This window comes from Chiloscyllium punctatum, chromosome 11, assembly GCF_047496795.1.
Source record: "Chiloscyllium punctatum isolate Juve2018m chromosome 11, sChiPun1.3, whole genome shotgun sequence".
Lineage (NCBI taxonomy): Eukaryota > Metazoa > Chordata > Chondrichthyes > Orectolobiformes > Hemiscylliidae > Chiloscyllium > Chiloscyllium punctatum.
In genome coordinates this window covers 35,969,883-35,983,080 of record NC_092749.1, presented here as the reverse complement: position 1 = coordinate 35,983,080, position 13,198 = coordinate 35,969,883, and the positions used below count along the sequence as shown (strand labels likewise).

General features: G+C 43.7%; 1 protein-coding gene across 4 annotated transcripts in view; it reads right to left on the bottom strand.

Moving 5' to 3' along the window:
* ppm1ba (protein phosphatase, Mg2+/Mn2+ dependent, 1Ba) overlaps positions 1 to 13,198 on the bottom strand; it is a 200,362-nt gene that overhangs the window by 21,579 nt on the left and 165,585 nt on the right. For all 4 annotated transcript variants that reach the window (XM_072580621.1, XM_072580619.1, XM_072580622.1 and 1 more), the window contains exons 4-5: positions 11,841 to 11,952; positions 2,421 to 2,478 (exon numbers count right to left, since the gene is read on the bottom strand). In XM_072580621.1, the coding sequence (XP_072436722.1) occupies positions 2,421 to 2,478; positions 11,841 to 11,952 (170 nt within the window). The remainder of the gene's footprint in view (positions 1 to 2,420; positions 2,479 to 11,840; positions 11,953 to 13,198) is intronic.

Sequence of the window (13,198 nt, the reverse complement as noted above, 5' to 3'; positions counted from 1 at the left end):
CCTGCTCCTATTTTGTAGGTTTCTATATCCCAGGCCACCAGCACAACATGGAAAGTATGATTCAACATCAAACTAAAACTTGTAAAAATCAAATTTGCAAATTTCCAGAATTTGTTGTCAAAAACAATTACAAGTTCATTAAATGTCAAGTAGTTATTTGTAATGGGCAAGAGGAGAACCACATTCTGCAAACTGGCCCAAAGTCAAATGATTTGGCTCCATTGTGGTGATTGCAAAAGCCAGAACTTGCCATCAACTTCCCAAGTACATTAAGAAATTGCTGCATTAATGCTGTAATTAAAAAAAATACTTGTCACAGAGAAGTTCGGACTGCTTTGTCACAGTTTAAGAATTCTAGGTACAGGGTAATTTGTGTTTCCAATGACATCCCACTTCAAAATAAGTTAGCAATTAGAAACTGTTCTATGCCTGCTACATAAAGCACACAATCAGAATTCAAGTTTATTTAGGAAATAAAAATGAAGGAAACAAGGGTTCTTATGGCACAGTGGTAGTGCCCCTCTCTGAGCCATGAGATCCAGGATAAAGTCCCATCTGCTCCAGGAGGTAATAAATACCTCTGAACAGGTTTTTTAAAACAAGTAAATCCTTCAGCAAAGAAAGCGCTTTAGCAAATACAAATAAATAACAGTACTAAATGAAAGAAAGGAGATTTTAAAGTGTTTTATGGATGCAAACGTCTCACTGATGATAGGTGAAGTAGTAACTGGCTGACAAAGCAAAACATGTTTCTGTCCAGCAGGGAATTAAGTTTACCAAATCAGATTTTATTTGTTGTGGGCAACTACAAATCATATAGCTTCCTAACATAAGCAGTAGCTGCTTTCATTTTAAAATTTTCATGAATTAAACTGAACCATGGTAAGGAAGCCCTCTTGTGTAGTCATGCCCTAGAAGTAGATAAAACTAGCAATTTTGTATTGTATTGCAATTAATTTGCTGATTCTTGAATTAGAATTTGATCATATAAAGATTGCTCATTTTGGAGAGCTCTACAGACCATTCAAATTCTTGAAATTTCATCAGTTAAGAGATAACTCAGTTGACGTTGCTGCAGTTATTAAATTATATCAATAGCAATTTGGAGTGCAAAATTAATTGGAGCTGAAGGATGAGGAAAAAATTTAGCTTGTGGCATGTATCACAGGATATCCCGGGAGACCTAATGTCACTTTGTATCACACTTAAATTGCTTTGCGCCATCCTATTATCCAGTGCAGCTGAAGTGCAACTGCTCTGTGACATATGCCATCCAACTATATATTTAGGTTGATCGCCTTGTTGGCAGTCCACTTTACCCTTGAATAGAGATCTCAACCTTTTCAGCTCTGATGTACATTCTTCAGCAAATGCTGGATCCATTTGTATGGCACATCACATGAACTAAAAATCAACTAATTTTTACCAGAGTCCAATACTAGGTAGCTTTAGTGATCAAATTAATTCCACTTTGTCCAAAAATACATGACTTTAGAAGGCAAGTCAATAGTTTCTGATATCTAACAAATTTCAAATGAATTGCTGGCATAATTAGAAAAGCAACCTAAATGTTGGAGAAGGTTGACAGATCTTCCTTTCAACACCATTCATTTTCAATGTGCACGTTTAAGTAGTCTCATTACAAATTCTCAAGAACAAGTGGAAAAATATCTATAATTTGATACAAATGAGCAATCTAAATCAGGTGGTTGTGGGAAATTAATAAATCACACTATTGCATCCACATTACAGATTTGCAAATGTTGTAGGAATAGAACACAGACAGGTCTGTGTCCAGTCTGAGGTATGTTCCAATTATTCGTACTGCACATAGTGGAAGTCAGAAATGGTTACAATCCATTCCTCAGTAACTTTGATCTTGGTGAGCATTATTCAAAGAATGTAAAGTTAGAAGACAATATACTTTGCTGTATATTTTGGACAAATTGTCAAAGCAATATCCTGTCACCTGAGTAAGATTTCACTGAAGAACAGTTGAAATAATTCAAGTGAATACAAGTGCATTTCTAAACAATTTCAAAACACAGGATTTATACCCCTAGTGAACAGCACAGCAACTTGACAGGCTAAATAATCTATTCTTGTGCCATACAATTCCAAGAAAGAAGTTGTGCGTTGACAAGCCAACTCTATAAATGACACGCAACGGTGAACTTTAAAATGTGTCAGGTCAGAAACTCTTTCAAATTTTTTGTTTAAACATGACAAAGATATCTTTCAGAATCTTACAAGATTACCAAATGATAGTGGACTGCAAGCAAACATTTTAAGGAGACTTGCATAAGCAAATGAAAAACAAGTATATCACAGTTAGCATTACACCTTACAGTATAATAAAGAATGATTTTTTTAACTTGATCAGTACAAGAGCAAAATGTGCAAAAGAAAATAAGGCTCACCCCATCATCATCTCTGTGTGGATTCAGTCTATTATAAACAGCTTCGATCACACTGCGCCTAAGAAGACAATTTTTAAAATGACAAGTGTTTCTTCTTTGCATTTACTCATGAAGAGATAAACCAGTACTGAACTGCAACAACACTATCTTAATTAGAATATAGCCAAATCAGGATACAAGTAAGCTAAAAAGTACCACAGTACCTTGGATCCAAAATGTAGTCTTACGTCTCTGAGGCAGCGGATTAAACAATATCTATAAACTAGGATTTTAACTTGTCATGTCAGTGAAACTGTCAGTATTCACCATGTAATTCACAGAAATTGCAAGTAATATGAAAACAGAAATTAACAACTTTGATTTTAAAAAAAAGAGGCAAAAGTGACTTATAAACACAGGGAGGGGATGGTGCTGGTGCAAGGGGGGCGGTGAGGAAAGTAGAGGATCTTATTTACTGTTGTGAAAGAAAAATAGAAGCATAAAAAGGAATTAAATTAAAGCATTAATAATCATTACAGCTATATGTTAATGATCTACAACACAAATAACCCCGTCTGCGACAGCCCAAAACTACTCACAACTCTCATCCCCTCTCAAACTCCGTATCTGCGCAGTTTCTTTCCGCTTCAAGTAGACATTAAACTCGACACTCAAGACCACTGGGCAGAAAATCCTATATCCCAGTCACATGTTGCATAAAACCAGGAGGTGGTGACATAGTGACAATGCCACTGAACTAATAATCCCAAGAGTCAAAAAGTGTGACTCTGACTCTCCAGCATCTGCAGTCCTCACTTTCTCCAAATAATCCCAAGACCAAGGCTAATACGGTGGGGACGAATGTTCAAATCCTACAACAGCAGTTGGTGCAATTTACATTCAATTAATGAAATCTGGAATATAAAGCTACTCTCAGTAATAATGGCAATGACAACCATCAATTGTTGTAAAAACGCATGGCTCAGTAAAGTTCTTTAAGGAATGAAATTGGCCTTGCTTACCCAATCTGCCTTACATGCAACTCCAGATGCATAGCAATTTAGTTGACTCTTATCTGTCTTTCAAAAGAACCAACAAGCCACTTAGTTCAAAGGCAATTAAGGACAGACAACAAATGTTAGCCCATCTTGTCATACCAACATCGCATGGAAATAACTTTTAAAAGTATTTTTCTCACACCACCTCAGGTTCTTATGTTCATTTCAATCTGCTTCTGGTTATCACACTTCTTTCATCCAAAAGATTTTTTCTTCATTTACTCATCTTAAATGACCATGACACTGAAAACTTTGATTAAATGAACCAGAGGGGGACCCATTATTTGGCAGGGGCGGGGTGGGGGGGGGGGGGGGGCGGGGGGAAAGAGTGATTTGCTAATGTCCTTCAGAAGGTTTTAACCTAATTCAGCAGGGGGATAGGAATATGAATTGTAGTTCCACAATACTAGACGTTGAGAGTAGTGAGATCAGAAGTAAGGTTTCAAGGTCACAAGAGGGGAACGGCAAGCAAGAAAATGGTTTGAAGGGTGTCCACATCAACGCCAGGAGCACCTGGAATAAAGTGGGCGAACCTGCAACATGGTTTGGTACCTGGGATTTCGATTTTGTGGCCATTTCAGAGACATGAGTAGAGCAGGGACAGGAATGGTTGTTGCAGGTTGCGGGATTTAGATATTTCATTAAGAACAGAGAAGATGGCAAAAGAGGGGGAGGTGTGGCATTGTTAATCAAGGACAGTATTACAGGGGCAGAAAGGACATTTCAGGACTCATCTACTGAGGTAGTATGGATGGAGGTTGAAAACATTAAAGGAGAGGTCACCCTGTTGGGAGTTTTCTATAGGCCTCTGAATCGTTCCAGAGATGTATAGGAAAGGATAGCAAAGATGATTCTCAATAGGAGCGAGAGTGGTAGGGTAGTTGTTATGGGGGAACTTAAACTTTCCAAATATTGACTGGGAATACAATAATTTGAGTACTTTAAATGTGTCAATTTTTGTCCAATGTATGCAGGAGGGTTTCCTGACACAGTATGTAGACATGCCAACAAGGAGTGAGGCCACATTGGATTTGGTACAGGGTAATGAACCCGGCCAGGTGCTAGATTTGGATGTAGGTGAGCACTTTGATGATAGTGATCACAGTTCGGTTATGTTTACTTCAGAGATGGAAAGGGATAGGTATATACCGCAGGGCAAGAATTATAGCTCAGGGAAAGGCAATTATAATGCGATTAGGAAAGATTTAGGATGCATAGAATGGAGGAGGAAACTGCAGGGGATAGGCACAATTGAAATGTGGAGCTTATTCAAGGAACAGTACTGCATGTCCTTGATAAGTATGTCCATGGCAGGCAGGGAGGAAGTTGTCAAGTGAGGGAGCCGTGGTTTACTAAAGAAGTTGAAGCTCTTCTCAAGAGGTTGGAGGCGGCTTATGTAAAGATGAGCTGTGATGGCTCACTTAGGGCACTTGAGAGTTACAAGTTAGCCAGGAAAGACCTAAAGAGAAAACGAAGAACAGCCAGGAGGGAACATGATCCTATCTGCCAACAACTTCTCAAGGTAAACCCTAAGACTTTCTAGTGGAATATCAGGAATAAAAGTGTGACTAGAGTAATATTATGGACAGTCAAGGTTGGTAGGAAGTTGTGCGTGGAGTCAGAGGAGATAAGGGAAGCGGTAAATGAATATATTGCGCCAGTATTCACACTGGAAAAAGACAATATTGTCAAGGAGAATGTTGAGATACAGCCGACTAGAACAGATGGGATTAAGGTGCACAAGGTGTCCAATTCTGGAAAGTGTGAAAATACATAAGTCCCCTAGGCTGGACGGAATGTATGCTAGGGTTCTCTGGGAAGCCAGGGAGGAGATGGCAGAGCCTTTGGCTTTCATCTCTGTGTCGTCATTTTCTGGATTAGTGGTCCTGGAAGAGCACAGTAGTTCAGGCAGCATCCAAGGAGCTTCGAAATCGACATTTCGGGCAAAAGCCCTTCATCAGGAATAAAGTTAATGAGCCTGGAATGTGGAGACATAAGCTAGAGGAGGGTGGGGGTGGGGAGAAAGTAGCAGAGAGTAAAATGGGTGAGTGAGGGAGGAGATGAAGGTGATAGGTCAGGGAGGAGAGGGTGGAGTGGATAGGTGGAAAAGGAGATAGGCAGGTAGGACAAGTCCGGACAAGTCATGGGGACAGTGCTGACCTGGAAGTTTAGAACTAGGGTGAGGTGTGGGAAGGGGAAATGAGGAAACTGTTGAAGTCCACATTGATGCCCTGGGGTTGAAGTGTTCTGAGGCAGAAGATGAGGCGTTCTTCCTCCAGGCGTCTGGTGGTGAGGGGGCAGCGGTGAAGGAGGCCCAGGACCTCCATGTCCTCGGCAGAGTGGGAGGGGGAGTTGAAATGTTGGGCCACAGGGCGGTGTGGTTGATTGGTGTGGGTGTCCTGGAGATGTTCCCTAAAGCGCTCTGCTAGGAGGCGCCCAGTCTCCCCAATGTAGAGGAGACCGCATCGGGAGCAACGGATACAATAAATGATATTAGTGGATGCGCAAGTAAAACTTTGATGGATGTGGAAGGCTCCTTTAGGGCCTTGGATAGAGGTGAGAGAGGAGGTGTGGGCGCAGGTTTTACAGTTCCTGTGGTGGCAGGGGAAAGTGCCAGGATGGGAGGGTGTGTTGTAGGGGGGCGTGGACCTGACCAGGTAGTCACGGAGGGAACGGTCTTTGCGGAAGACGGAAAGGGGTGGGGAGGGAAATATATCCCTGGTGGTGGGGTCTGTTTGGAGGTGGAGGAAATGTCGACAGATGATTTGGTTTATGCAAAGGTTGGTAGGGTGGAAGGTGAGTACCAGGGGCGTTCTGTCCTTGTTACGGTTGGAGGGGGGAGGTCTGAGGGCAGAGGTGCGGGATGTAGATGAGATGCGTTGAAGGGCATCTTTGACCACGTGGGAAGGGAAATTGCGGTCTCTAAAGAAGGAGGCCATTTGGTACGTTCTGTGGTGGAACTGGTCCTCTTGGGAGCAGATCCGGTGGAGGCGGGGGAATTGGGAATATGGGATGGCATTTTTGCAAGAGGTAGGGTGGGAAGAGGTGTAATCCAGGTAGCTGTGGGAGTCAGTGGGTTTGTAAAAAATGTCAGTGTCAAGTCGGTCGTCATTAATGGAGATGGAAAGGTCCAGGAAGGGGAGGGAGGTGTCAGAGATGGTCCAGGTAAATTTAAGGTCAGGGTGGAATGTGTTGGTGAAGTTGATGAATTGCTCAACCTCCTCGCGGGAGCACGAGGTTGCGCCAATGTTGTCATCAACGTAGCGGAGGCAGAGGTGGGGAGTGGTGCCGGTGTAATTACGGAAGATCAACTGCTCCACGTAGCCAACAAAGAGACAGGCATAGCTGGGGCCCATATGTGTGTCCATGGCTACCCCTTTGGCCTGGAGGAAGTGGGAGGATTCAAAGGAGAAATTGTTAAGGGTGAGGACCAGGTCGGCCAAACAAATGAGTGTGTCGGTGGAAGGGTACTGTTGGGGACGTCTGGAGAGGAAAAAAACGGAGGGCTTGGAGGCCCTGGTCATGGCGGATGGAGGTGGAGAGGGATGGGATATCCATGGTGAAGATGAGGCGTTGGGGACCGGGTAAACGGAAGTCTTGGAGGAGGTGGAGGGCGTGGGTGGTGTCTCAAACGTATGTGGGGAGTTCCTGGACTAGGGGGGATAGGACAGTGTCGAGGTAGGTAGAGATGAGTTCAGTGGGGCAGGAGCATGCTGAGACGATGGGTCGGCCAGGGTGGTCAGGCTTGTGGATCTTGGGAAGGAGGTAGAACCGGGCAGTGCGGGGTTCCTGGACTATGAGGTTGGAAGCTGTGGGTGGGAGATCTCCTGAGGTAATGAGGTTCTGTATAGTCTGGGAGATGATGGTTTGGTGATGGGGGGGTGGGGTCATGGTTGAGGGGGCAGTAGGTAGAGGTGTCCTTGAGTTGACGTTTGGCTTCAGCGTTGTAGAGATCAGTGCGCCAGACTACCACTGAGCCCCCTTTATCCGCTGGCTTGATGGTGAGGTTGGGATTGGAGCAGAGGGATTGGAGGGTGAGAGGTTGCAGTGGGGGAGGGAGGTAGATAGGTTGAGGCGGTTAATGTCCCGGCGGCAGTTGGAAATGAAGAGGTCGAGGGCAGGTAATAGGCCAGCGTGGGGTGTCCAAGTGGATGCAGTGTGTTGGAGATGGGCGAAGGGGTCCTCGGAAGGTGGGCAGGAGTCCACCATTGTGAAAGTAATGGTGAATTGTTCGACGTCACGGCGTATATTAAATTCATTGATGCGTGGACGGAGGGGAATGAAGGTGAGTCCTTTGCTGAGGACTGATCGTTCGTCCTCAGTGAGGGGGAGGTCTGGGGGGGGGGGGGGGGGGGGGTGAAAACACAGCAGGGCTGTGGGCTGGGATCTGGTGTGGGTGTGGAGCTGGGAGTGGGGGCGGAACCTGTAACTGGAGTGGGTGTGATGATGGGGGGAAATGGGGGTGGAGTCATGAGCAGGGGTAGTTTGTAGACTTCAACAGTTTCCTCATTTCCCCTTCCCCCACCTCACCCTAGTTCTAAACTTCCAGCTCAGCACTGTCCCCATGACTTTTCCGGACTTGTCCTACCCGCCTATCTCCTTTTCCATCTGTCCACTCCACCGTCTCCTCCCTGACCTATCACCTTCATCCCCTCCCCACTTACCCATTTAACTCTATGCTACTTTCTCCCCACCCCCACCCTCCTCTGGCTTATCTCTCCACGCTCCAGGCTCACTGCCTTTATTCCTGAAGGGCTTTTGCCCGAAACGTCGATTTCGAAGGTCCTTGAATGCTGCCTGAACTGCTGTGCTCTTCCAGCACCACTAATCCAGAGTTTGATTTCCAGCATCTGTAGTCATTGTTTTTACCTTTATATCGTCATTGTCTACAGGAATAGTACCAGAAGACTGGAGGATAGCAAATGTTGTTCCCTTGTTCAAGAAGGGAAGTAAAGACAACCCTGGTAATTACAAACCAGTAAGCCTTACTTTGGTTGTGGGTAAGTGTTGGAAAAGGCTATAAGAGATAGGATTTATAATCATCTGGAAAGGAATAAGTTGATTTGGGATAGACAACATGGTTTTGTGAAGGGTAGGTCGTGCCTCACAAACCTTATTGAGTTCTTTGAGACGGTGACCGACAGGTAGATGATGGTAAAGCAGTCAACGTGGTGTACAGAGGAATCTCGATTATCTGAACAAGATGGGCGGACACTACTTCGTCCGGATAATTGATTACTCGATTAATTGATTTCCTCTGGGACTCTGAGTCCTTTGTTAAGTCTGCTCACTGTTCAGGAGACTAGGCAGCAGCACACCACGCGTGAGCCCCTGCAACCCACCCACCGCTCCCCAACCCCACCACCGTCTGCCTCCACCCTGAACTCCACCCACCCCCCCCCACCCACTGTCCAACTCCGGTCTGCGCCCCCTGTACTCTAAGCCTCTGTTTTTCTCAAGCCCAGGATGTCTCAGCTTTCATAACTGCTTTGTTAACATAACCCTACCAATTTCAAAGATTTGAACATAGGCCAGAATCGCTCCATTCTTGCACCTCCATAGAAACTGTATCATGTAGCATGCATTGTCTCATTCTTCCAAACAAAACATACTACCTTACACTTTCTGGAATGAATTTCATTTGTCATGCGTACCTGACCAACGTCCTCTTAAAAATCAAAATAAAAACCAAAAGAATTGTGCATGCTGGAAATCTGAAACAAAAACACAAATTGCTGCAAAAGCTCAGAGGGTCCACAGCAGCTGTACAGAGAATCAAAGTTAACGTTTCAGGTCTACTACCTTGCCCCAGAACAGATGGTAGCTAGTAAAATGTTGGTTTCATGCAGAATGTGAGGTGGTTGGGGGGGAGGAAGAGAGAGGGGACAATGAGTAAACAATAGGTGGGGGTAGAGCCCAAAGAGAGAAAAGAACATTTGGACAGACAAAGGACAGACAAATGAATAATTATCTATAAATGGGGATTGTTAGCAGTTAAAAATGGGTTGTTTGTAATAGCAGACCTTGTGCTAACAAGGATGGTGTGTGAAGTTTGGGGGAAGGTCATAGCAGAAGCTAAGCCCTAAAGTTATTGAATTCAGTACTGAATTCAGAAAGCTATAGAGCTTCCAAGGAAAAATGACGTATTCTTCCGGTTTGCGCTGAGGTTTGCTAAGACAGAGATGTTGGCCAGGGAACAAGATGGTGTGTTGAAGTGGCACCTTATTTTCCCCATGGGAATTCTATAGCCTTCGAAACTCAAAATTGAGTTCAACAACTGTAGGGCTTGAAGCACAACCTTCCATGTCCTTACCCCAAGCCCCACACACCAGGTCTTGTCATCATAAGTCTGCCATTGCACACAACCCATTGTTAGCCACCAACAGTCCCCCATTAATAGCTATTCATTCTCCTCGCCTGATTGGTAACCTCTCTCTTTCAGCTCCACCTCCACCTATCGTTTATCCCCTCCCACCACCCTATTTCCTGCATAAAACCAACATTTTCTGAGCTACGATCAGTTCTCAGGTCAGACAAACCCTTCGGTCCAACTCATCCTGACCTAATCTCGTCCCATTTGCCAGCACTTGGTCCATATGCTTCTAAACCCTTCCTATTCATCTATCCATTCAGATGCCTTTTAAATCGTGGGATTGTACCAGCCTCCACCACGTCCTCTGGCAGCTCATTCCAAATCTGCACCACTCTCTGCGTGAAAAATATTGCCCCTTAGGTCTCTTTTATATCTTTCCCCTCTCACCCTCAACCTATGCCTTTTAGTTCTGGACTCCCCAACCCCAGGGAAAAGACTTTGTCTATTTATCCTATCCATGCCCCTCATAATTTTGTAAACCTCTATAAGGTCACCCCCTCAGCCTCCGACGCTCCAGGGAAAACAGCCCCAGCCTGTTCAGCCTCTCCCTGTAGCTCAGATCCTCCAACCCTGGCAACATCCTTGTAAGTCCTTTCTGAACTCTTTCAAGTTTCACAACATCTTTCCAGTAGGAAGGAGACCAGAATTGCACACAATATTCCAACAGTGGCCTAACCAATGTCCTGTACAGCTGCAACATGACCTCCCAACTCCTGTACTCAATACTCTGACCAATAAAGGAAAGCATACCAAACGCCTTCTTCACTATCCTATCTACCTGCGACTCAACTTTCAAGGAGCTATGAACCTGCACTCCAAGGTCTCTCGGTTCAGCAACACTCCCTAGGACCTTACCATTAAGTGTATAAGTCCTGCTAAGATTTGCTTTCCCAAAACGCAACATCTCGCATTTATCTGAATTAAATGCCATCTGCCACTTCTCAGCCCATTGGCCCATTTGGTCCAGATCCTGTTGTAATCTGAGGTAACCCTCTTCGCTGTCCACTACACCTCCAATTTTGGTGTCACCTGCAAACTTACTAACTGTACCTCTTACACTCGCATCCAAATCATTTATGTAAATGACAAAAAGTAGAGGACCCAGCACCAATCCTTGTGGCACTCCACTGGTCACAGGCCTCCAGTCTGAAAAACAACCCTCCACCACCACCCTCTGCCTTCTACCTTTGAGCGAGTTCTGTATCCAAATGGCTAGTTCTCCCTGTATTCCGTGAGATCTAACCTTGCTAATCAGTCTCCCATGGGGAACCTTGTTGAACGCTTTACTGAGGTCAATATAGATCACATCCACCGCTCTGCCCTCATCAATCCTCTAACATGCTCAACTGCCCATAGTGTTAGGTGAAGAGGTAAGTGTAGGGGAATGGGTCTGGGTGGTTTGCGCTTTGGCGGGTCGGTGTAGACTTGTTGGGCCGAAGGGACTGTTTCCACACTGTAAGTAATCTAATCACAGCCATCTGCACAAGTCCTGACCTTACATTGCTCACCAACCTGTGTTGCATTCCATTTAGAACCAGGTAACAACCTATTGCAGTTTAAGTACTTTTGTGTTCAGAATACATTTTCTAAAAGTAAAATATTGTGAAAGTTGGAAATCTGAAATAAAAACAGCAAGTTTTGGAAAAACTCAGAAGGTCTGGCTGCATCTGTGGAGAGAAAAACAGAGTCAAATGTAATTTTTTCAGAACACAAATGCTTTTCAGCTTTTTAAAAAATCTTATCTGATATCTCACAGCCTCCTTGTTTACCAAGGATTTGGTTCAAACATTGCAAGTCATTTTTTTGACCGAGAAATGTGCTTGGGAAAGAGCTATCTTTGGTGGTGGATGATTAAGAAAACAAACCTGCAGGGGCATACAAAGGTTTTGGCAATTGGATGGAAACCTTTTGCTTATTTTATTAATTACGGAACTGAAAAACATTAGGGTACAATGTATTACTTTGTAAAGTTTATGACTGTATTACAGTTCCATGATATCATATACTCACTTGCTCGCAAGGCCACCGCCCGGCGGTAGATTTGGGATATTCTCCATAGAAAGGGTGCGCATCACATGAACCAAATCAGGTATTCCTTCTTCACTCGGTTTCAGCATGATTTCTGGAATTGATAATTGAATATAACATTTCTTGCTTAAAATTTATTTTGATTAAATTTGCCAAAGTGCTCAGTGTAACATCCTCTAAATTTGTTGGGGCAAAATCATACTCCACTAACCTGATTGAGCTTTTTGCAGAAGTAACAGAAAGAATGGATCAGGAAAGTGTTTATTTTGGATGAGATTGTAACTTAGCTGTGTCAAGTCAAAGTGTCAGAATTCCCCAGTGAAAGGTTGTGGGTCAAATCTCCACTCCAAGGGCTGATTCTACGATGTGGTACATTTTGAAGCTGTTCAGATTTATCATTTAATACTGAAGCTCCAGGCTTCACTTTTGACGAAAAGGCCCAGACACAGGCACGTGGAAGCAGCAACAGGGAGTTCAATGGACTAACATTCTCCTCTTTACTAATACCACCAAAACGAAGTGATCACTTAACCGAATGCACTTTGTGTTTGACATTGTTGTGCAATTTTCTTTTATATTTGCCTAATTAACACTAACTGCACTTAGAAATTCATTTGCACTTTGAGACATTCAAGAATATAAGTAAGAGGAGACTGCGCATCACCTCAAGCCTTCTTGCCATTCAATACAACCATAACTGACATTCTGCTTCAACTGTACTTGTCTATCCACTCTGCACAAACCTTGATTTCTTGAGCAACCGAAGTCTGTCCCTCTGAGACTTAAATATACTCAATAATGGAGCAGTCTCAGTCCCCTTAGATAATTAATTTCAAAGTTTTACTGTCCACTGAGTGAAGAATTCTCATATCTCATTCTGAATGACTGACCCCTTTGCTTGGACTCTGTCTGCATTCTCACTTTTCCAATAAGAAAAACCTCAGTCTCTACCTGTCAAGCCCCTTCAGAATCATTTTGTTATCTCTATTTCTGCTCAACTTCAAAGAAAATAAATCCAATTTGCTCAGCCTCTTGTCTTGGACAAGCCTTAAATATAAGCAATCCAGTGAATTTTCACTGTACTGCCTCCAGTTCACACATATCCTTCTTTAGATATTGAGAACAAAACTGCATACTCAAAGAATTGCACAACTATAGCAAGGCTTCCTGACTCTTATGATCAATTCTGTTAGAATGAAAGCCAGAGGTATGATAAAGCAGTAAGTATGAAACCAGCACTTATGGAAATAACACTTTAAAACATCTAATTTTCAAAAGACTGACGCAATTTGCACCAAAAGAAGCTCTGGTAAAGGCCAACATGTCTTTGCACATTAAGT